Source organism: Littorina saxatilis, linkage group LG12, assembly GCF_037325665.1.
Source record: "Littorina saxatilis isolate snail1 linkage group LG12, US_GU_Lsax_2.0, whole genome shotgun sequence".
Classification (NCBI taxonomy): Eukaryota; Metazoa; Mollusca; class Gastropoda; order Littorinimorpha; family Littorinidae; genus Littorina; species Littorina saxatilis.
Window position 1 is genome coordinate 33,506,114 of NC_090256.1, and position 23,313 is coordinate 33,529,426.

At 41.6% G+C, this 23,313-nt stretch overlaps 2 protein-coding genes across 3 annotated transcripts in view; one reads left to right on the forward strand and one right to left on the reverse strand.

The window, feature by feature from the left end:
* Nucleotides 1-2,656: 2,656 nt before the first annotated feature.
* LOC138981791 (4-hydroxy-2-oxoglutarate aldolase, mitochondrial-like) lies at nt 2,657-15,272 on the forward strand. The gene is made up of 8 exons (XM_070354871.1): nt 2,657-2,797; nt 3,885-4,107; nt 5,779-5,907; nt 7,607-7,734; nt 9,967-10,101; nt 10,453-10,549; nt 12,721-12,854; nt 13,922-15,272. The coding sequence occupies exons 2-8, from the start codon at nt 3,900-3,902 to the stop codon at nt 14,069-14,071; spliced, it is 981 nt and encodes a 326-aa protein (XP_070210972.1). The 5' UTR covers nt 2,657-2,797; nt 3,885-3,899; the 3' UTR covers nt 14,072-15,272.
* Nucleotides 15,273-16,731: 1,459 nt separating this feature from the next.
* Nucleotides 16,732-23,313, reverse strand: part of LOC138981787 (myoferlin-like) — a 128,037-nt gene continuing 121,455 nt past the window's right edge. For both annotated transcript variants that reach the window (XM_070354866.1, XM_070354867.1), the window contains one exon: nt 16,732-23,041. In XM_070354866.1, coding sequence (XP_070210967.1) covers nt 23,003-23,041 — 39 coding nt within the window. In that variant the 3' untranslated portion in view covers nt 16,732-23,002. The remainder of the gene's footprint in view (nt 23,042-23,313) is intronic.

Below are 23,313 nucleotides of genomic sequence, written 5' to 3' on the forward strand. Positions count from 1 at the left end.
GGGGGGGGGGGGGGGCAGGTGGAAGAAGAGCAGGTCAGTACACAAGTTACTCCCGCTGTTGATCACTGAGTCGTATGATTGATGTAAACAGCGCTGGTAACTTGTGTACATCCTCCTCTCCCCCCCCCCCCCCCCCCCCCCCCCCCCCTTCCTTTTTTAGCACTGCGTATCGGACCTGCACATCTTAGGGACTTTGCTTGTTCGTTTGTTCTTTTGTCTGTTTATTTTTGTGTGACAAATGCTTCATTTGGCGTCCATCTGATACTGTGAATGGCTCTGTGGGTTTGTGTGTGTAAGGGAGGGGGGGCGTGTGTGTCCGTGTGTGTGTGTGTGTGTGCAGAAAAAGCAAGGAGGCTCGAAGAACAATTTTAACAGCCAACAGGTGATCTGGATCTGGATAACCCGCCTGGGTTGGTGGTTGGCGGGTGCGCCACAGAAGCCGACGACGACTATCAACGTGACGTTTTTTGGGTGTGCGCATCTAAAAGAGTCTTAAAAGTTCACTGTACACAAGGTGGATATAGTGTACAACTCCAGCTGGTCTTCTTGCTGCTGTACTTGCGGTTTTAGTCCGTTTGCCCTAGAATGTAGGCTTTTCAAGCACAGTTAAAAAATGCTATGTTACAATGTTAAAAACTGGATAAAAACTACTGAGGCTCTCACACTGGTTTCTGCCCCCCTAACGCCGATGAGAAGGCGCTGGGCGTGGTCAAGGTGACGGTGGCTTCGCTCAAGTTGTTCCACTCGATCACTGTCTTTATAAAGAACGAGTTCCTGTATTGATCAGTCTTTGAGGTAGGAGCTTTGAAACAGCGGCTGTTGTTGGTTGCCTGTCTCTGGAGGATGTTTTGGCTCTCATACCCCTCGTAGGCTTTAGGTGAAAGATTAATGGGAATATATCTCACATCAAACCAATGTGTGGACACGGAAATAAGAACGTATAGTGAAAAAAAGTTCGGTTATATTGAATTTCTGAAGGAACAAGGAGGAAAATTCAATATAACCGAGAATTGCCTATATTGAAGTTCCGGCTATATTGAAGGTCTTCCCGGGTCCCGTGCCACTTCAATATAGCCGGGTTTCACTGTAATTAGACTTTTCTAAAGCCGTTCGACCGTGTCCCACACCGTCGACTCCTGGCAAAATTAGACCATTACGGCATTAGGGGGACCACCCACAAATGGATCGAAGCATTCTTATCAGGCAGAACCCAACAGGTAGTTGTAGATGGTGAAACATCAGACCAAGTCCCAGTAGTGAGCGGAGTGCCACAAGGAACAGTAATGGGGCCCCTTTTGTTTCTCCTCTTCATCAACGACCTCCCAGATAAACTCATTTCTAAAACCAGGTTGTTCGCAGATGATTGCATTGTCTACAGGGAAATTAGAGACATACAGGATTGTAGACTCCTTCAAAGTGATTTAAACACCTTGTCACAGTGGGAAAGGACTTGGGGTATGGAATTCCACCCACAGAAGTGTAGTGTTTTGACTTGCTCCAGATCACGCAAGAGAACCACCTTTGACTATGTTTTGAAAGGTTTCAGTCACACTAGAGCAGACAACCAGCTCCAAGTATTTAGGTGTAGATATCTGTAGTGACCTTTCATGGAAGTCCCACATCGACCGTGTTACCAAGAAAGCAAACGGCGTTCTCGGATTCCTGAAAAGAAACCTACGCACAACCGAAGACCAAGTCCAACGCATACTTCACGCTCGTACGACCACACTTAGAGTATTGTAGTGCAGTTTGGAACCCGCACACCGTAGAGATGACTAAAAAGGTAGAACAGATTCAACGTAGGGCAGCAAGGTACGTGACACACGATTATAGTTATGAAAGTAGTGTCAGTTCCATGTTGCAGTCACTCGGATGGGAAACCCTAGAAAGTAGGCGCACCAAGACCCAACTCACAATGCTCCACAAAATCATCAACAACCTGGTAGATATCCCCCCAGACCCCTACCTCACCCCTGGCACTGGCAGAACTCGATCCAACCACAACCTTAAACTTCGCCAAATTTCCGCCCGTACAAACTGTTTCAAATACAGCTTCTTCCCGCGTACCATCCCCGTGTGGAATTCCCTCCCGGCAGCTGCTGCTGAGGCTCCCTCTCTGGTATCTTTCAGAGGGGAGCTCTCCAAACTCTCATTCTAACTCCTCCCTACTCCTTATTTTATTTCAAAGTTAGAGTAGGGTCTCAGTTATATTCAGTTCCTCCTTGATCGTTTTGTTTCGTTTGACTACTTCCTTTATGCTTAAGTCTTTTCTATCCTCAGTTACTTTTATTTTTTCTCCGTCTTTGTCCTCTTAAAGAGCGCTAGTCACTAAAAGTCAGCAATTGACGACGTGACGAAAATATTCTGAAAAAAAAAATGAAGACAAAAGGCAAAGGTACATGCATGTGTGTGTTTGTGTGTCAGGTGTGTATGTGTGTTTGTGTGACAAGCTCCGTATGTTTATCAACTTTAATTTCCCGAAAAAAAATCCAACACAAAACAAACATTGAAACCATAAAAACGAAGAATAGCTGTAATAACGCATAGTCTTCACATACAGCGACAAACACACACACGCACACGCACACACTTCCATACAAGCTTCATGGCGTGACCTTTTGAGGTGAGAGTTCAGCCTCATCAAGGTCAAGGACGCGAACAAGAAATCTGTCGGCTGCAAGTTGAAAGTTGTTACAGGTAGGCAACGAAGTTTCCATCTCTGCCGGAGTTGTTCAGTGCCAATTAATCATCCGTGTCCGTGAAGACGTCTTGTCAGATTGCGTGCAAGCTGCGTTTGGTGAGTAAAATATTTTTTCAGCAACTTCTTCAATAATCGATGAGACAGCAGGTGCTGCATGGTGCATCTAGATAATTTAATCAATTAATGTGTGGATGCATGTGACACGGACCACAGGCGCCGCCTGTGCACGGACATGGGTTTGTGGGGTTAACTTGGGGGTAAAACTGGATATTTCTGTACGTGGACGCATTCCTTTCTGCCCCCAAAGAATGTCATTAACTGCTAGTTGTGTGTTGGTCTCCTTATACAAAGAATAGCCCCCCCCCCCCCCCCCCCCCGCGTGTGGTGGTCGTCGTATCATGTGTTGAGTGACACACTGACACTGATACTCTACTTATTAAATGTGTAGATTTGTGCACAATCATGCAAGGTTTTTGTGTGATTTTTTTCTTCCCTGAGAAAAGAAACGGTGTCATTATCTGCATAGTACTGCATGTGTGCATGTATATATATATGTCTGTGTATTACTGTATACATGTATTATCATGTGTGTGTGTGTGTCACTGTGTGTGTGTGTGTGTGTGTGTGTGTGTGTGAGAGAGACAGAGAGATGGTGGTGCCACTGCTTATTATCAAACCATTGCAATGTACATTATCAAAGCTGCTTCATTCATGGAAATAGACCTTTTCGGTATCTGAGCAGCTCTCGCGAGACACGTTCTTTGTAATGCTTTGAACGTCGCGATAACTTCGAACCTCGGCTTTTGCAGCTTGCGCGAGATCGCTGTACCACGTGCTTTGCTATGCTCTGAAATTTGCGAGAGCTTACCAGAGCTTGGAATACCAATAGGGTCTATTAGAAGGGAATTAAGGAGCAGCCGGGACGTGTGTGTGTGTGTGTGTGTGTGTGTGTGTGTGTGTGTGTGTGCAGGGGGGGGATTTAGAAAGAGGGAGAGAGAGTAACACACTGTAGTGTAGTTGCCTCCTCTAACCGGCCAGTCCAAGAAGAGTATCATTTTACATACATGTACATTCATTTTGGAGAAAAACTACAACAATAACTACAACTAACTGCATTTTTCAAATGTGGATGACTGGATCATTTGAAATGCCTTGCAAATATGCCTGTTTTTGTACTGAAAAGGTGAAGAGAAAGAAAATGGCCACAGTGATCCAAGCGGCAAAGACCCGCCTGCCACAACTCCTGCAGACTTCCTTGCACGGTAACATAGGTGTGCGTGCTGCCAGCACACTAGACATCAGCGGAGTATATCCTCCCATACCCACACCGTTCAACGCTGACGAAAGCATAGCGTATGACAAACTGGAGTTCAACATCAACAAATGGAACACCATTCCTCTCAGAGGTAAAATTCTACTTTAAAACCCTCAGTGTGGTTGCAGTGTGACTTTTGTGTCTGGAAAAAGATTAGTGATGAAGGGACTGAAGTAAAACACATTTTTTACTGAAGAAAACACCTTATCTTCCATTGCGGTTCAGTTCTTATTATTCATTATGCTTAATCTGTTACAGAAAAAAGAGCAGGAAACCATACAATCTCTTTGAACAATATTGACATCAAGTTCTCGGATACATCCCGTGATCTCGGAGTCTTTTTTGACAAAGATCTTAGCATGAAACAGCATGTAGTCCAAACATGTAAAGCAGCGCGAATGGAGATCCGGCGTATAGGTTCCATTCGACAGTACCTTACTGAAGACGCAACCAAAAGACTAGTCTGTTCCGGCATACTCTCTAGATTAGACTACTGTAATTCACTGCTTGCTGAATGTCCCAAATCTGTCACCAAGCCCCTGCAACTAGTCCAGAACGCTGCCACTAGACTCGTGTTTCGAACACCTATGAAACAAAGCGTCACGCCTCTACTCAAACAGCTACATTGGCTTCCAGTCGAACAAAGAATTAAATACAAGATCTGCTGCATATTCTATCAAATTGCCGCGGGCACGGCTCCACAGTACCTGTCCGATCTAGTGCAGAAAAACAATCCTGAAAGGGTTGTCCGCTCTGCCTCCCAAAATAAATTTGTCAAAGCTCCTAAGTATCAGAGGGACGATCATGGTGGCCGCTGTCTTTCAGTCGCAGCTGATCATATCTGGAACAAACTCCCTTTGTCTCTACGTCTCAGTCCATCTCTGCCTTCTTTCAAAGCAAATCTCAAGACTCACCTCTTCAGAGAAGCATTCTATGATGATGTAGTTGTCGCGACCATGTGAATGTGCACTTTTGGATGAACAATGTTTACTGTGTGTGTGTGTGTGTGTGTGTGTGTGTGTGTGTGTGTGTGTGTGTGTGCGTGGACATGTGTGGGTGGGTGTGTGTGTGGACATGTGTGGGTGTGTGTGTGTGTGTGCATTATAATTGTTGTGTATACTGGGAGTTCGTTCCTGTAAGAGCCTCTGGATTTTTGTAACATTTATGTTTTGTTTTTGGTTTTTGTTGTAAAGTGTTTATGATTGTGTTCTATTCCGTCAATGGCGTCATTCTGGTAATGATGTTGTTATTGCTTTTGTAAAGCGCTTTGTGTGTTCGAAAGCGCTATAGAAATCACCATTATTATTATTATTATACAAATCACATTTAACTGGACCGGTACCAAGGAAAAGAACGATGAGTTAATCAGAGAAGTAACCTGTTCCATCAGCAGACTGATATAGATCTGTATCCACAGTTTGAAAAGCCTTTCAGGGACCTCTGGCTTTCAAAATTCACACTCTCTCTTACTCCCACATATTGCGGTGGGAGTCCAACAAATTTAAACTCATCTGTGTACAGCAGATCAGAAATCAACTAACCAACTTACAAAGAAGACGACAAGGACAGAGTGTGTATGTGTGTGTGGAGGATTAGGGGGGGAGGGGTGTGTGAATTTTGAAGGAAGGGGGGGAAACATTCAAGCATTGATTATTTATGAACAGGAACATTTTCATGACTATGAAAAATTATCTTATTGTCACCTTGCGTTATAATACAAGGTTGTTGAGATTAATTCATTACAGATGTGAATTGTTCACAGGCTATGTCGTCCAAGGATCCAATGGAGAGTATGCATTCCTGACAGCAGAAGAAAGAGTGGAGATGGTGAGGAGAGTAAAGAAGATGGTGCCACAAGAGAAACTCATCATTGCAGGATCCGGTTGCGAATGTAAGCTTTGTTGCTAATTGTTCCTGTTTCGTTTTATAACATGTTAGTTTCTTCTTTGTTATTGCAGTGGTGTGTGTGTGTTCTGATAATTTTCCAGAGACAGGCAGCATAATTAAAAAACATGACAGAAAAGATAACAGAAGCCAACAGCTGTGATGGCAATGATCATTTGTTGCAGAAGAGGATCTTCTTCTTCTTCTTCTTCGTTCATGGGCTGAAACTCCCACGTTCACTCATGTTTTAGCACGAGTGGATTTTTACGTGTATGACTGTTTTTACCCCGCCATGCAGGCAGCATACGCCGATTTCAGGGGGAGGCATGCTGGGTATTTTCGTGTTTTTATAACCCACCGAACTCTGACATGGATAACAGGTTTTTTTCTGTGCGCACTTGGTCTTGTGCTTGCGTGTACACACGAAGGGGGTTAAGTCACTAGCAGGTCTGCACATAAGTTGACCTGGGAGATCGGAAAAATCTCCACTCTTAACCCACCAGGCGTCAGCGACCGGGATTCGAACTCACGACCTCCCGATTAGGAGGCCGACGTCTTACCACCAAGCCACTGCGCCCGTCGCACAAGAGGATCAATAATACTTTAACATTTTTGAGTCACTTGAGAAAAAGTGACTCTATGTAATCGGTCAGTGTTAGTCTGTCCGGCCGGCCGTCCGGCCGGCCGTCCGGCCGGCCATCCGGCCGGCCGTCCGTAGACACCACCTTAACGTTGGACTTTTCTCGGAAACTATCAAAGCGATCGGGCTCATATTTTGTTTAGTCGTGACCTCCAATGACCTCTACACTTTAACGATGGTTTCGTTGACCTTTGACCTTTTTCAAGGTCACAGGTCAGCGTCAAAGGAAAAATTAGACATTTTATATCTTTGACAAAGTTCATCGGATGTGATTGAAACTTTGTAGGATTATTCTTTACATCAAAGTATTTACATCTGTAGCCTTTTACGAACGTTATCAGAAAAACAAGGGAGATAACTAGCCTTTTCTGTTCGGCAACACACAACTTAACGTTGGGCTTTTCTCGGAAACTATAAAAGTGACCGGGCTCAAATTTTATGTGAACGTGACTCATTGTGTTGTGAATAGCAATTTCTTCCTGTCCATCTGATGCCTCATATAATATTCAGAACTGCGAAAGTGACTCGATCGAGCGTTTGCTCTTCTTGTTTACTTTGTTATTGCAATGTGTGAGTATGTTGCGCATGTTGCAATCACAGATTGCAATTGCTTCATTGTTTTCTTTTTTTGTTCTTTTACTGCATCCATAGGCTATTAAAACTCCCACAATACCCACTGTGATTAATTATGGGTTAACTTTTACTGGTCTGGCTGTTTTCTACTCATGCTCAGTTTTCAGAGGGGAACTCCTCAATTTTCATAAATACTGAGGAAAAACTCTACGATTTGTCTACAGCCACAAGAGGCACTACAGACATGAGGAAAATTGAAATTGTAAAGTAAAAATATCTAGGAATGAATACTGCAGGCCAAGTTTTGCTAGGATTTATTTAATAAAATTTCTTGAAATGGCCATAAAAGCTTCGGCAATTGATTGTCACCTTTCCACCAACTGTGAACAAGTTTGGCAAATTGGCAAAGATTTCAGCGATTTAAGATAGATTTCAGTGTTTCACAGACTGCTGACGCCAAATGACATCCCTGTGCTTTGTGATATTTCTGCAGCCACAAGCGGCACGATAGACATGACGCAGAGGATGGCTGAAGCAGGAGCAGCAGCTGTGATGGTGGTCACTCCCTGTTTCTACAAAGCTAATATGACCAATGAAGCCATGATCGCACACTTCACTAAGGTACAAAACTATGCAAAAGAGAGCTTAAAAATACTTGAGTCACATAAATCAGGGGCGAGTTTAGGCAAAATTATTACCCCATCAGGGATGTCGTTAGGCGTCGGACATCGGACATATAACGATGAAAATCCCCAAATGTCCGATTCACATTGCCGCATGTCGGTCAGATGTCCTATCGTTTTAGCCTGAGCGTGGTCATTGTCCGATATGTACTCCATTCCTTCGGACAGCGCGATATTCGTTAATTTTCATTTCAAGATACAAATCTTCTAAAAGACCGAACGCTCTCGTGTTCAGCTGAAATCAGGGTTCGTACAGGTCATGGAAAACCTGGAAAGTCATGGAATTTGATTTTTTATTTTCCAGGCCTGGAAAGTCATGGAATTTCAATTCAAGTCATGGAAAGTCATGGAATTTAACAAAAATAAGAAAGAAAAAAATTAACCTTTGGCACGCCAGCGGCTATTTTCGTCGCCCAGCCATTCCCCCCCCCCCCCCCCTTTGCCAGCCAGTCGCCAGCACAAGGCTTGTTCGTATGACCAACTTCTCGTTCGTATTTGCATACGAGAATAACGGTATTTTTAACGGCACTTGAGCCAAAGCGAGGCTCACTTCCTTCCGTTATCTCGTCGTGTCGTCTGCGCTGCATTTGAGTCGGTTTCGTCGAAGTTTTCTGCTTTTGTTTTTGCATCGATAAAGTACTTTAGCGCTTCGACAAGCAAGATGAAGGATGATGAGTTGGAAAGTTTCTTTCGATTTGTTTCTTGACAACAAAAAGTATGCGGAATTGGAACGAATTACCAAGGAAGATCTTCGCAATGAACTGTGTATCGCGGTGAAAAAAATGACAGTTCGTCAAGTCACAGTGACGGTTACGAAACGGAATTTACAAAAGTGCAGATGGATACAAACAGTGACTGGGGAAGGTATCGTTCACTGGATCACGACTTTCATAGAAAGTCTTTCTATGAATGTAGTGGTCCAGTGAACGATACATTCCGCCTGTGGTCCATTTTACTGAAATGACAGGACCAGCAAACATTACCGATAATCTGACTGCGTAACAAATGCTTGACTTGCTTGTCGAAGAGACACTGCGTAGAAACTGACTCAAATTCGGTGCAAAGCAAGCCAGTGTCAAAACTGGCAGTGACAAGACGTAAACAGTTTGCGTGTTCGGAAATGGCGACCTGTGGATCTAGTCATGGAAAATGTTATTGAGGCTCATGGAAAGTCATGGAAAAGTCATGGAATTTTGTTTCTAAAAACCAGTGGGGACCCTGTGAAATTGAAGTTGCCAGTGCCGCGTGCGGATCTTTTCTTTTGTCGGGAATTCCCGAACCGTTTGCGGTGTGCGCTGTTTGGGTATAACCGTCTCGGTGCAGCGCATTGATCTAAAAATAGTGGATTATTTTTAGATCAGTGCATGCTACAGGAGTACGGGAGACAACTCCAACTGACTAAATTTGTCGTCTGCTTTTGTTTTCGATACGAGACGAAGCACTGAATTATGCCGCTGGAAAAAAAAACTAAAGCCTGCAAAAGATCAGCATTAGATCAAACCGATCATTTTGTTTTTCAACTTTTATCCAAATCATGCACCAAAGTAAGAGCTCTGAAGTTGTTCATGTTGGTTTCTTTTTTGTGGTTTCTTTGAAACTAAACAAATACAACATTATATGCACACTGTGTTGATGTATTTACTATATTACGTGTGTGTTCTACAGCGCGCGCGTGTGGGTGTGTCTGCGTGTGTGTGTGGGCGCATGACTTTGGAACAATTCCATGGAATGTGTTATAAGCTGTTTGGCGCAAATTCATAATGTCCTATTACACTTTCTGAAAGCGGTCAAATGTCCTGTTGATGCTGAAGAACTCAGGACATTTGTCCCATAGGTATGAATTTGTAGCAACATCCCTGCCCCATAAAACATCCGCTTTGCCAATTCAAAGTCAGCAAGAGTCTAGTAAAGCAGGAGAACATACCTTGTTGCCAGACCTTGTCACAGACAGCTCTCCCAGTTCCACAGGTGTCTCAAGGCGTATGCACTTTCCTGGGCTGTCATATCGAGGAGAACTACTTTGTCATCCTATGCCACAAAATATTAATTCTGTATTGTTAGCGCAGTAACTTCTTGAATGCCATTGATACATACACACATAGACACACACACACACACACATACACACTCCCCCACCCACATTTCTTAACCTTTTGTTTGTCCTTACTAGGTGGCAGACACCAGTCCTGTTCCAGTCATTCTCTACAGCGTTCCTGGTAACACAGGCCTTGACCTTTCCCCTGAGGTCATCGTCAAGTTGGCGTCCCATCCAAACATTATCGGCCTGAAGGACAGTGGAGGTGATGTGAGTATACATTATATATTATACATTATTTGTATTTTTGACCAAAATATGTCATTTTACACGGATCCGAGACAGTCAGTGTTCCTCCGAGACCGATCTGTGTCAAATGTCATATTTTGCTAAAAAAATACAAATAACATTTATGTATCGATCGATTCTGGTTAGAATTCCTTTTAGTTTTTACGATTGAACCCACACAAACATGCACTATTTTGTAGTCTCGGCTAACCGCCTAAATATGAATTTTGAATTATTCTCCTCTTTTTTTGTGTTTGTAAGTTTGTCAGAGAAACTGACTTAGTTGTTTGGTTGATTTTTTTAACAGCATTGTTTTTGTTTTTTTATTGAAAGGTGAGCAAACTAGGATTGGTGGCATTCAGAACCAAGGAAAAAGGTTTCCAGATTCTGGCTGGCTCCGCTGGGTTCCTCATGCCAGCCTACAGTGTTGGTGAGATGGTTTTCATAATATTCTCATAATTGCCATGATGAACTTACTTTTGAGGGATGAGACTTACGGGCGGGGATGTAGCTCAGTCGGTAGCGCGCTGGATTTGTATCCAGTTGGCCGCTGTCAGCGTGAGTTCGTCGAGAGATTTATTTCTCAGAGTCAACTTTGTGTGCAGACTCTCCTCGGTGTCCGAACACTCCCGTGTGTACACGCAAGCACAAGACCACGTGCGCACGAAAAAGATCCTGTAATCCATGTCAGAGTTCGGTGGGTTATAGAAACACGAAAATACCCTGCATGCTTCCTCCGAAAACGGCGTATGGCTGCCTAAATGGCGGGGTAAAAAACGGTCATACACGTAAAATTCCACTCGGGCCAAAAAAACACGAGTGTACGTGGGAGTTTCAGCCCACGAACGCAGAAGAAGAAGAAAGGATGAGACTTTTCAGCAGAGTGGCAGAATTGCGCGAATAGAAAATCCAGTCTGCGTGGGTACCTGACGTTTTCATATGGATTTTTGAAATCTTCCAGAGAGTAGTACAGTGGAGTCTGGGTACAACGAATCTCAAGGGAGATACATTTTAGTTCATTATATCAGTAATTCGCTGTAGAGTTTTCAACCCTAAATGGCCTTAAGACAAGTTTTCCCACTCACCTTCAAATGATCGTCCCATCGATCTTTCCTTGGAGAGTACAATCTCTGCATGTTTTCAACAGCTTCATAATATAATCCATAGAGGCATAGTTCAAATGTTCACTTTACTGTCACAATTTTAGAAGTAAAATTTAAAAAGTCGTGTAAAAGCATGTACATGTACATTCTGATCAATCTCCGATTTCATGGTGTCCACCAGTTCTGGCCAAGTTTCCTCTCAAGACATCAAAGAGACCGCCCCATAGGTTAAACTCCATCACTGACCCGGGTGCAGGAAGTGTTTCCTCTCTCATATGAAAGGGGAACCACTTCTCATAGCTAAAACTGGGTCAATGACCCCTGGGAAGAAGGTCAGTGTCTATAAAGAAGGACACCCAGCTATCACAATGGACCTGCCTTTGATCTGCCTCATTGTAGCCTTGTGACTTTTTAGAGCATTGTCATAGCTTAGCAGCTGATTGGAATACTGAAAACACAGCGGCGGTGGCTGTTCCGTGCACCTCCCGCTGTTTGTTCCGAGTTCGCTCATCACGCGATGTGCACTTGTGTTTGTGTATTTTTGTCTTTGGAGACAATTATTGACATCAGTTCGTTGTAGCCTTGTGACTTTTAGAGACAAAACGGCTCTGGGGCGATGAAAACATCTTTGTTATAAGAGGGGTTCGTTATGCAAATGAGTTCAAAAGGTTCGTTGTAGCCAGAAAGTAACAAGTAAGAAATAGAAGGCTGTCTGCCGGGAAATCAATGGCAGTTCGTTAAAAGCGGGATTTCGTTATACCCAGGTTCGTTATAGCTGGACTCCACTGTATGTACCTAATTTTTGAAAGACAGGAATTTCTTCTTTGTTGATCTTTAGTGAGCGTCACCCCTGATCAAAGGCATTTGATTTAAAAACATATCAATTAAACTTGTAGGGGCGCAGTGGCGTGGTGGTAGCCGTCGGCATCCTAATTGGGAGGTCGTGAGTTCGAATCCCAGTCGCTGCCCCCTGGTGGGTTAAGAGTGGAGATTTTTCCGATCTCCCTGATCAACTTATGTGCAGACCTGCTCGCGACTTAACCCCCTTCGTGTGTACATGCAAGCACAAGACCAAGTGCGCACGGAAAAGATCCTGTAATCCATGTCAGAGTTCGGTGGGTTATAGAAACACGAAAATACCCAGCATGCCTCCCCCGAAATCGGCGTATGCTGCCTGGATGGCGGGGTAAAAACGGTCATACACGTAAAAATCCACTCGTGCTAAAAACATGAGTGAACGTGGGAGTCTAAGCCCATGAACGAGGAAGAAGAAGAAGAAGAATTAAACTTGTGATCCATTAGGACAACCTCAAAGAAACCCCCCGACTTGTTCCTTTCCCCTATCCGAACACCTGTCTACAGGGACCACATTTGGTTGGCCCTTTGTGTGGTCGTTACCGACAGGTTCGACTGTGGTAGAGTTTTGATGATTCAAACAGTGTCATTGAAGGACTGTGTAACTTCAAAGGACATTTTTGTCAACATTTGACTTGTGCAGGGTGTGTGGGAGGTGTGTGCGGACTGGCTAACATCCTGGGCCAGGAGTTATGCACCTTGGTGGAACTCTTCAAGGCCGGCAAGATGAAGGAAGCTGAAGCCCTACAGCAGAGACTTGTGGGACCCAATGCCTCTGTGAGTGATAAAACTATTATTTGAATTCTTTTTTCTTATTATATTGCGTTCGGGAGCTATGACTATTATTTTAGCAGTGTTATGAGTATGATCCTTTTCTACTCCACAATTGAAGCAGCCATACTCTGTGTTTGCCCAGGAGTTTAAATTTTGTGAGATGGTTATAACTGTTGATACGGCAGTGTTATTTTTGTGTGAGCAGAAGTATTTAACAATTCATTTTTAAGTCTTGTTCATGAAATGTTACTATTTTTTTGAGTCACTTGAGAAAAAGTGACTCTATGTAATCGGTCAGTGTTAGTCTGTCCGGCCGGCCGTCCGTCCGGCCGGCCGTCCGTAGACACCACCTTAACGTTGGACTTTTCTCGGAAACTATCAAAGCGATCGGGCTCATATTTTGTTTAGTCGTGACCTCCAATGACCTCTACACTTTAACGATGGTTTCGTTGACCTTTGACCTTTTTCAAGGTCACAGGTCAGCGTCAAAGGAAAAATTAGACATTTTATATCTTTTCTCGGAAACTATCAAAGCGATCGGGCTCATATTTTGTTTAGTCGTGACCTCCAATGACCTCTACACTTTAACGATGGTTTCGTTGACCTTTGACCTTTTTCAAGGTCACAGGTCAGCGTCAAAGGAAAAATTAGACATTTTATATCTTTGACAAAGTTCATCGGATGTGATTGAAACTTTGTAGGATTATTCTTTACATCAAAGTATTTACATCTGTAGCCTTTTACGAACGTTATCAGAAAAACAAGGGAGATAACTAGCCTTTTCTGTTCGGCAACACACAACTTAACGTTGGGCTTTTCTCGGAAACTATAAAAGTGACCGGGCTCAAATTTTATGTGAACGTGACTCATTGTGTTGTGAATAGCAATTTCTTCCTGTCCATCTGATGCCTCATATAATATTCAGAACTGCGAAAGTGACTCGATCGAGCGTTTGCTCTTCTTGTTTTAATAGAATTCTCACCTGTTTAGTCCTTGCACAATATGATACATTGCAACTGTTTAGTTAATTGTAAGATATGGCTCACCTAATTGGTATGCAATTTGCACAGGTCACCAAGCAGCTGGGTGTGCCAGGTCTGAAAGCCGCTATGGATGACCTTGGTTACTATGGCGGCCCCACTCGCCTTCCCATGCTGCCCCTGACCGAGTCCCAGCTCACTGCTCAGCGCAACGTATTCAAGGAGTCGGGCTACATGTAGCCAGCGTCTTCTGTTTGCATGTACGGTGTGGCGACTGTACAGGGTGGTCTGCTGGTCCTTTTTTTTTTGTTTTTTGCTCCCAGTTTGTATTTGACCATTGAGGACCAAAATGAAAATAGGAACAGAGGTACAGTGGAACCCCCTTTTAAAGACCCCCAATTTAAGACTCCCTCCCTTTTAAGACCCCGTTTTCTTAGATCATAACCTCTGTTCATAACCTCTTAAAATTCACCCTTTTTTTTTTTTCAGACACGTCCCCTTTTTGAGACCCGATTTTTTCAGATTTGTGGTCTTGATAGGGGGGGTCCCACTGTAGCTGCAATCTGTGGCCTCTCTGGTGAGAGGACACCTCCCGATAATGGACACCTTCTGTAAAGTATTGCAGTTATCTTGACCTAAATATTCCAGTCACCAGCAATGTAGATATATATATTTTAACTGGTCCCAAGGGTGTCCTTTCATCACAAGTACCACTGTATTGTTGAACCACTCTCTTAACTGGTGTGAAAATGAAGTCGAACAGTATTGAGCAACGTTGAAAAATATTCCAGGGCTGTGCATTTGAAATTCAGACATCTATTAATCCTTACACTGGTGCAATTCTGCAACACGTTACATAGCCACTGGTGAATTAACAGAGAAAAAAATAAAGAAAAACTGGCATATAGGTTTTCGCATCCATGGGAGGTAATCGGAACCGACCAAACATACTGAGCCAGTAGCGCGACATATAGTGTCGTGACAACCAGGTGACAGTATATGTAAAGTAGCGTGACATATGTCGCGACAACCAGCCTAAGGGTTAAGTATGGATATTGTATTCAAAATGTATGTTTTAAAGTAGATTGACTGCATGTGTTGCTAAACATTCCATGGTCTTGCAGTTTTATGATATGATGAACTGTGAAAGTCTGATCAGGTGATGATGAACTGTGAAAGTCTGATCAGGTGGTGCGAGTTGTTGCATGCCATAACATGTCACATCATGTGAAAAAGAATTGTCAATTTTTTTGTAATATGTTGCTCGTCATGGGTATTGGTTGTAGCTTGAAATCACTTGAACTTGTGCTGCCAAATTGGTTCATAGGAGAGGCTTGTTGAAGCAGTAAGTAATTGTGTGATGTGTAGCACTATTTTAGAGCTTTGTGCATATTGAGTGTGTTTGTACATGTGTGTGTTTGTGTGTGTGTGTGTGTGTGTGGGGGGGGGGGGGGGTACTAGGAAGATTATGAGGTTGGAGGGGGGATTCATCATGTATTGTAATTCTTTAATCAGTGTTCCTTTTACTTTTTTACTCAGAATTTCCTGACTTTTTTTTATTAACGAAATAAGCCCAAGAGCCAAATCAAAGTTGACAATTAAACTTTTTCAATTATGAACACAATTTTTTAAATGTTGTTAATAGGTCAAATACATTATTTACAGAGCAATAATTGTAGCACAGAACGAGTTATCACTGTCCATGCTAGCAGATGACAGCTAGAGGCTAGGGATCTAAAGACGGTCCACACTCATCGGAGCACTACCTTGGCTCACTGAATTTCTATAATTCGAGATTTTCTGATCAGTATGATTTCTAAATTTCCCAAACCTATCCAAACCTTCCTGAAATTTCCTGAACTTTTGAACCTTAAATAGCCTCTCAATTTTCAGAACCTGTGGAATTCTGGACTGTTTAGGTATTGCAGAAAGGTCTGGGGTAAAAATATAAAGGTAAATTGAAATAAGGTAATGCTTTGTATACAAATATTTCCTGGCAGCGAACCGGTCAATTCAGCAGGTTGTGAACAATATGTATAGCGTTTTTCTCAGCCAGTTGTACAGTTGGTTGCTTGTAATCCAAAGTGCAATGTATTCTTTCACCAATTTCTGTTGCTATATAGAAGTTGTACAATTTAATGTTCATGATCTTTTAACGTACAGCTAAAAATGCAGGTGGTTTGCACAACATTCATTGCTGGTCTAGAAAAAAATACTATAATACTCATGGAAGGTTATAATTTTATTACACCGCAGCTAAGCTTGCGTGAGGTGATGTAACTGATCATGTAATGATTCATTGCGACTTATTGTGATATTTATGACTTAAAAGAAAACAAGATATACAATCAAGAATATTTAAAATGTCTGTGTGTGTGTGTGTGTGTGTGTGTGTGTGTGTGTGTGTGTGTGAGAGAGAAAGCGAGAGAGAGAGAGTAAATACTTGCAACTCTGACTTAGACATAATAACTCGGTTTAGATTCAAACTTAGAAATAATGTATGTGCCAACCTTGTGTAAACCATCATGTAAACAGTCAGATCTCTGTCCACACCTTTTTACTTGGACACACACCGAAAGCCAACAGCCTGGCTGCTTCTTATGCAGAGTGAGAATTGTGTGACCGGTTCATTTCATGAATGACACCTATGTCCATTTAGGAAGAGCTAAATCAGCAAATTTTTTAATAAATCTAAAAAATCACCCTCTCTGATTGTTGTGCATGTCCAAGCGAAAAGATGTTCAGATTATTCCTTGTTATAGCTTGGAGAGATGTGATTATTTACATCTTCCTTTGCACAGTAAGGAATCTAGTTATCCTTTTAACAATGTATTTAAACTATCGTGTTGAAGAGCTGCATGAAGCATATTTAACTCATTCTGCCAAGGATCCACACACACTTTGCTTCAAGTATTAGATTGGTTTTATTGGCAATATACATATGTATATAGAAGTAATAGTACGACTATTAGAATAAAATATTGGGGAAAGTTACAAGCACAAAGAATGACTAAACAAAATGTGTACGTTTAACATCTGTCCAACAAAAAAAAACCAGCTAGAAAACAATACCCCCACTGGAACTGACATTGGTTTACTACTATTCACTACTATTTAAAATGTGTTTTACCTATCACAGTATCCAAAAAAATATACCTTCTCCCCTACATTTTCTGTAGATACATTAAGTTAAACACCGAATATTTTCACCACTGAAAGAAAAAAATCACTACTCAAACAACAAATGTATAACAGAAAAAAAGGGCATGACTAATTAATGCTCAAACATTCACAGTGGTGTGTACTATACGATAAAAGCCTTCAATTAACAAAAATACCAAAATCATCACAATGTTGATAAAAATGCCAAATATCAGTTTCTTAAGCGTTGCAGGAGTCAACCTGCTTTTGCCTTTTTAGTGTCATGAAAATGCGTTTTGATTTGTAGCAGGCCCTGAAGGACTTTTACTAAAATATCATTTTGAAACAATACCATTTTCAACACACAAAAAGACTTGGTAAGTGACACAAATCTCAGCTCCCTAAAATGTGTTAGTAAAACAAGTAACTACATGTATATGTAATTGACTGGAATGCAGTTGGATTTGGAAGCTGTGGTCATTTTCAGAATTTTGAACCAACAAAACTATTAAAACTAATGCAGAAAAAGCTAGCACAGTAGTTGTGTGCAAAGTTAAACATCTGCTATCAAAATGACAGAACATATAAGGAGACGCTATACGTATAAGGGGAAGGGAGTTTAGAAAATAAGATATTCTACAAACTAGATTTATAGAAGGGAATAACGCAGACAAAAGTGATAACATTGGTTTTTACATTAATTTAACACTTTCATACTGTGACCAAACACTTTTTTTTTTAGATCTACTTAACGTCAACGTGATTGTTCAACATGCAAGTTAAAAGAAATAACAGGGTTAAATGATATAAGAACATGAGAAGTTGTCGATTTTACAAGGTGAGGTGGGAATTGAAGCATGCATGAAATCTACTGCTTTGTGGAGTGGTGGGTTTATTTCAGCAACTTTAATTAGACAGACCTCAGAAAAGACAGCTATATACCCAACCGAGAACAAACAATTAAGCTAACAAAGAAAAAATCCACAGAGACACGGCAAACAATGAAAACAGAAGAAAGGGAAACCATTACCATGCTCGGAAACAAAACAAAACCCATCATGAAAAGCGTGATCAACAACTGTTTGGCAAGCTACAGTTTGACCCTTGAAAACCCTAGACGAGCTTGATCTATTGCACATCTTAACAGTCACAGCAGGCAAGAACAAATGCTTTTCTCTTATATATTATCAGTTTCCCATTCTGCTAAAAACAAAATAAAAAATTCTGGTAAATGTCAATATTGCTTGAACTTCAGAGGAAAGGGGTTACAATTTATCATCACCCATTACGTGCAAGTTCACACCAGATACATTCATGCAGAAAACCACCAGTATAAGTATAGTCTGGAGATTTTTTTCTCCGTCTTTCAGTCTTGTTCACATGTAATAAGATTTCATCACATCAGCCCGTCAATATGGCTTTTGATCACCAGTCTCCATTAGAGTTTATGAAAAATTATCCTGGTTGTTATATCCCATACAAGTTTACCATTCCCAGCACTGTCAGTGTTTGGATGGGAGAGGTGCAAAGTGGCCTGACTCCAATTGTAACAACTTTAGGATGCTGAAGAACATATCTTTCAATTTTTCCATAGTTTCTAAGGTTACTCAAATGTAAGATGATCTCGAGTGAAATATCTTGTGTGATAGTTAAGAACAGATATTTCTTCCACACAACAGCAATTTTGTTAATCGTTCTCTTTCTTCACTACTTATTAAGTTTGGAGACAGACCACTTTGCCTGTGAGCCTTTTATTTGATCACTATGACTGCTCCTCACTCTATCGATCGCCTTCACACTAATGACTTTCCATGCAAACGAAGATCAAAAATTCAACAAAATAGGACAAACAAATAAAATAACCTCAAAAAAAATGTGTACTGCAAAGATGCAAGTACAAAACAATGTCAAACATGTCTTGCAATTAACTGCACAGACACTTCTAACACAGTCATATAGAGTGTATAAAAGCAAGGTGGCAAACAGAACAATTCTTAACAAGGTACAAGATCATGTATATATGCCCAGAAGCATGTGTATATATATCCATAAAATAAACCGAAAAAGCAGATGTAAAAGAAAAGCTGATGCAAACGAGATAATAGAGTAAAGATATAGAATAAATTCAGTCAAGAAGATTAATGCGCACACAAAAACCGAAGAACCATGCATGTGGTATTTTCATGAAAACACACACAAATATTAGTAAGTGAAAGATGCCTATAATGATACCAAAATTCAAAGCTCTACAAGAAAAACAAAACAACCTGCATACACGTAATAGTTTTCCTTCAAAGATAATTAAGGGCCTCAAGAACAATGATCAATAGAGATGTCAATAATATGCTGGTGGATGTAATATGCCATCACACCTACCGATAATGTAATTAATTCCTCACCAGTATTTTGATGTCAAAGAATTAATATGTCTCTGCACATGTCATTATGACACTGCAACACAGGATTAGCCATGCTTCCTATGAATTCAGTCAGCCATGTTTAAAACGCTCAAAAATGGTGAGGGAAGAGAAGGGTTTACATGCACAGTATGTATACAGTGCCGTAGCACAGCTCCTAAAAGTGGTCCGGCCATAAAAAAAATAAAAAGGTACGGTCCCTGGCCATTATGTTCTCCTGAACTATTAGTGACAATTTCTCGCTTAACGCTGTCATTGTGCGATCTAAGTCACGACCCCTCCTTCCTCCTAACACAGCGCTGAAGCTTATGAAGACGATTTTTTTTTTTTAACAAAAAACTGGTCCGGCCATGGCCGGAGTGGCCGGTAGGGCTGCTACGGCCCTGTGTATATACATAAACATCATGCACAAAAACACTAGATTGCCATGAAATGGAGGGAAAGAGTCTTCACCTGAATCAAGCAAGAAAAAAACTTATGTCAAGCTTCAAGGTGATGCTGTTGCTTAAATGAAAATGAAATCAAACTTTAATGTAGCAGATTTTGTTTTTCTCTTGAGAGTATAAGTTTAATGCAATGAGTGACAGGGAGCTACTGCTGTTGAGACTCTTGCCATTATTGTTATTCCACTCACAAAATACCCTTTCTACCCAGCAACTGCACCTTTACAGTTAAGTACAGATACTTTTGTGATCTGAAGACAGACCGTGATCATTTAAAGCACAAGCAAACAATCACAAAGATCCTTACAGTCAGCTGTACCAATGGTGATCAAAAACCCAATTTTTCAAGTTCCTTTGCAATCGAGTAAACTGCTTCTTTTTCCATAAGAATAGACAACACACTGTACAAACACAAAAACAAGAAAAGTAAAGTACATATTGCTTTGTGAGTAGGGTGCCTACATCACTTGCAAATGCCAAATGAGCAAAGTGTGATCATTCATGCATAAAGTTGTATAGAAATAAGTGCAGTAGAAATTCAGAGTCAGCACAAACCGTGAACTGATTCAACCATTACTGTCACTTTGATAAAAAGATGTTATCACAAATGCAAAACATGCACAGACACTTAATTAATTATGAAAGGAATCAATATCGTATATCTGAAGCATGATAGATAATGTAAAAAAAAGTTTTGAAGACAGTTTCACTTTCAAAATGAAACAAAAAAAAAGAAAAGTGGAAGGGGAAAGGGAGTGTAAAAACGAAAAGTAAAATATCAGGCACAGTTTGGTGAGCGTTACATGACGGACAATTAATTATGCAAGTAAAAACAAAATAAAAACCAAAGAACTAAAAAAATAAAAATTTAAAAAAAAGTGTATACGTATATATATGCTAAAAAAGTATTGCTATGACAGGTCCTGCCCTGACAAATAAGCCAGAAAGCGTATGATCGTTGGTCAGTAGTGGAAGACGTAAACAAGTTGTAAAATGTATCACAAATATGCATGCAGCACTTCTGCTGTGTAAGGACAGCAGCTATTTTCCTATTAACAAGTCATGGAATACATGTCTTCATGTCAAAACATAGGTGTTCCCCAATATTGTCAAATAAAACATCAACATAAGCCTGTCAGGGTCAACTTTAAAGTCATACAGCAACATGGTCTTGCAGTCATCTTTCTTTATGCATGCTTATTTTTCCACTATCTGTTGATTCAGTGATGGAAGTTGGCACACTACAAAAGATCGATACAAATCCGCAGCAGCATTTTCACTTGTACATATTCCCTGCCTTTTCTGTATGTTAAAAATGCGTCCTTATTTCAATGACTGATGAAAATATTGTCCTGAATGTATCAACGTTGAAAATCTGTGCAATTTTCACTCCATCTATAAGGCACGTATGCAAGCTGGACCATAACTGAATGGTTTACAACCAGATGGTTTAACATGACTAGCAAAATAGTTTTTTCTCACCAGTAGAAAAAATATGTATATAACATTGTGCCATTATGATCAGAAAAACAAGAAAAACAACACCCAAGTGCTACATTGTGCATTGACCTCAAATGCAGACGCTATCTAATTTTGTGCCATTATCTGGTTTGCTATGACTAGCAGAATAGATTTTTCTTGCTAGTGGACAAACTATAAAATCCAAAATAGTGCCAATATCAGCAATTGTCGACAATTAGGCCTGTAATTGTACATCATCATAATGAACAAGTCCCAAAAGGGTTTCTGTGTGTGACGAAATTTCCATGGAGCTTTTCTGGGAGCGGGCTCATTATTTTTCATGTCCAAGAAGCAGACTGATCGACTATGGGGATTATTACAGAGCTAACATTTTTCAATGACTGATGTCAGTGATGATACCAGCGTGCACCATTGTGGTACGTTACTGTGATAATGACATGGACCCATGTTTATACAAACGCGAGTCAAAATCTCAGTTCTAAGGCCGTGGTGTGACAATTACACCAAAACAGACAGGCTTGATGGACCTGGAACCCAATGTGCAGAGCAGTTGCAAATCGCATTCACCAACACATACTCCTTTCACCCCTTGACTGCTTTTCCACCACCTCTGTCTCTACTTGCATGGGGCTGGAAGCAGAGGCTCACTGTCACCTTGGCGTGAAGATCACCCGACCTTGACCTTGGTGGGCAGACATCCGACGTGCGAGTAGGCTGCCAGTTGAGTTTCACCGCAGATAGTACGCGCTGTTGGACCTCATCTTTCCGTGTCGTAAAATAAGTCCTCCCACGTTGGATGGTGGTTTCTGGGGCGCAGAGCGTGCCAAGTATCTCGTGCTTTCTTGGACTCATGAGACACTTTGGGCTTGTTGGGGGTCACAGCAGTCTTCAGCTCCTCCACCTCACCTAAGATGTGTTCACTAGAAGAGGCCTCCAAGAAGGGGGACTGTTTTGCGAAGCGCTCCACCATGAAAGTGGTGATCAGGTGAGCTATTTCGCCCTGTTGTTGACAGAGGGAGAGCAAGCAGAGGGATGCATCAGTTTACACTCGCCCATGCTCGTCAACATCTAAACTATCTGCCTGTAAGATTTAAATGACTGAACAAGGATTTAGGCTTCGTCATTTAAGAAAGGGCTTGGTGTCTCTTAAGAGGGTGTGTGTGTGTGTGGGGGGGGGGGGGGGGGGGGGGGTGGGCCTACTTCTGCTTCACAATACTTGAAGCACAACCGGAATTTGGAAAGCACTGGCTGACATCACATGCAGCTGTGTCTAAAAATGTTTGTTTTCAGATCCTTTTTTCAGCACAGTTCTGACAATGCCATCTAAGATGCATTTTCATGTAGAGTGTAGGTTGTTACATTGTGAAAATATAATGATCAGAACTGAACGGCCAGTCTGACGCTTGGCAGTCAAGCACCAACCTCAGCTACACATGAATAAGAAACAGCTGTAGTAGCCAGGAGTACTGATAAATGAGCTTCCGATGGGACAGGGAAAGAGGTTAGACAAGATTAAAAAGGGGTGCACGAGGGTGTATGCAGTCTGCCTCTAATCCCATGCTGACCAGAGGCAGAGTGGAGATGGGAGGAGAGGAGGTGGGTCGGCGGGCGATGGACGTCAAGGGACGACACTTCAAACACCGAGTAAGACACTGGTGCTCTAGACGGACAGGCCAGGGTTGATTGCTCTAAGATGGGTTGCCCACTATCCATCTCGACACCTCTCCCTGCAAAACACACAGTCACAGACAAGTCAACAAACAGTACAATATACACAATACATCACACCTCATGAGCTCAGAGACTGGCTTCAGTGCAGCAAACTGGTAATTGCTTTGCAAAATCAGGATGGTTGTGAAATCAGGAAACGAAGCTGGTCCAAACATAAAATTGTTGCTTTGCTGATAATTTTTTGACAGAACAATGAATCCACGGTTACCAACAAAGACAGGTTGATTCCAACTTATAACACCTTTACAATTACACAAACAATCTGGTA

Bases quoted from the DNA above. Each gene is read 5' to 3' on its own strand.
- LOC138981791 (XM_070354871.1), top strand. From the start codon at position 3,900: ATGGCCACAGTGATCCAAGCGGCAAAGACCCGCCTGCCACAACTCCTG. The intron at 5,908-7,606 runs GTAAGCTTTGTT...ATATTTCTGCAG, and splicing joins TGCAGGATCCGGTTGCGAAT to CCACAAGCGGCACGATAGAC. The intron at 10,102-10,452 runs GTGAGTATACAT...TTTTATTGAAAG, and splicing joins TGAAGGACAGTGGAGGTGAT to GTGAGCAAACTAGGATTGGT.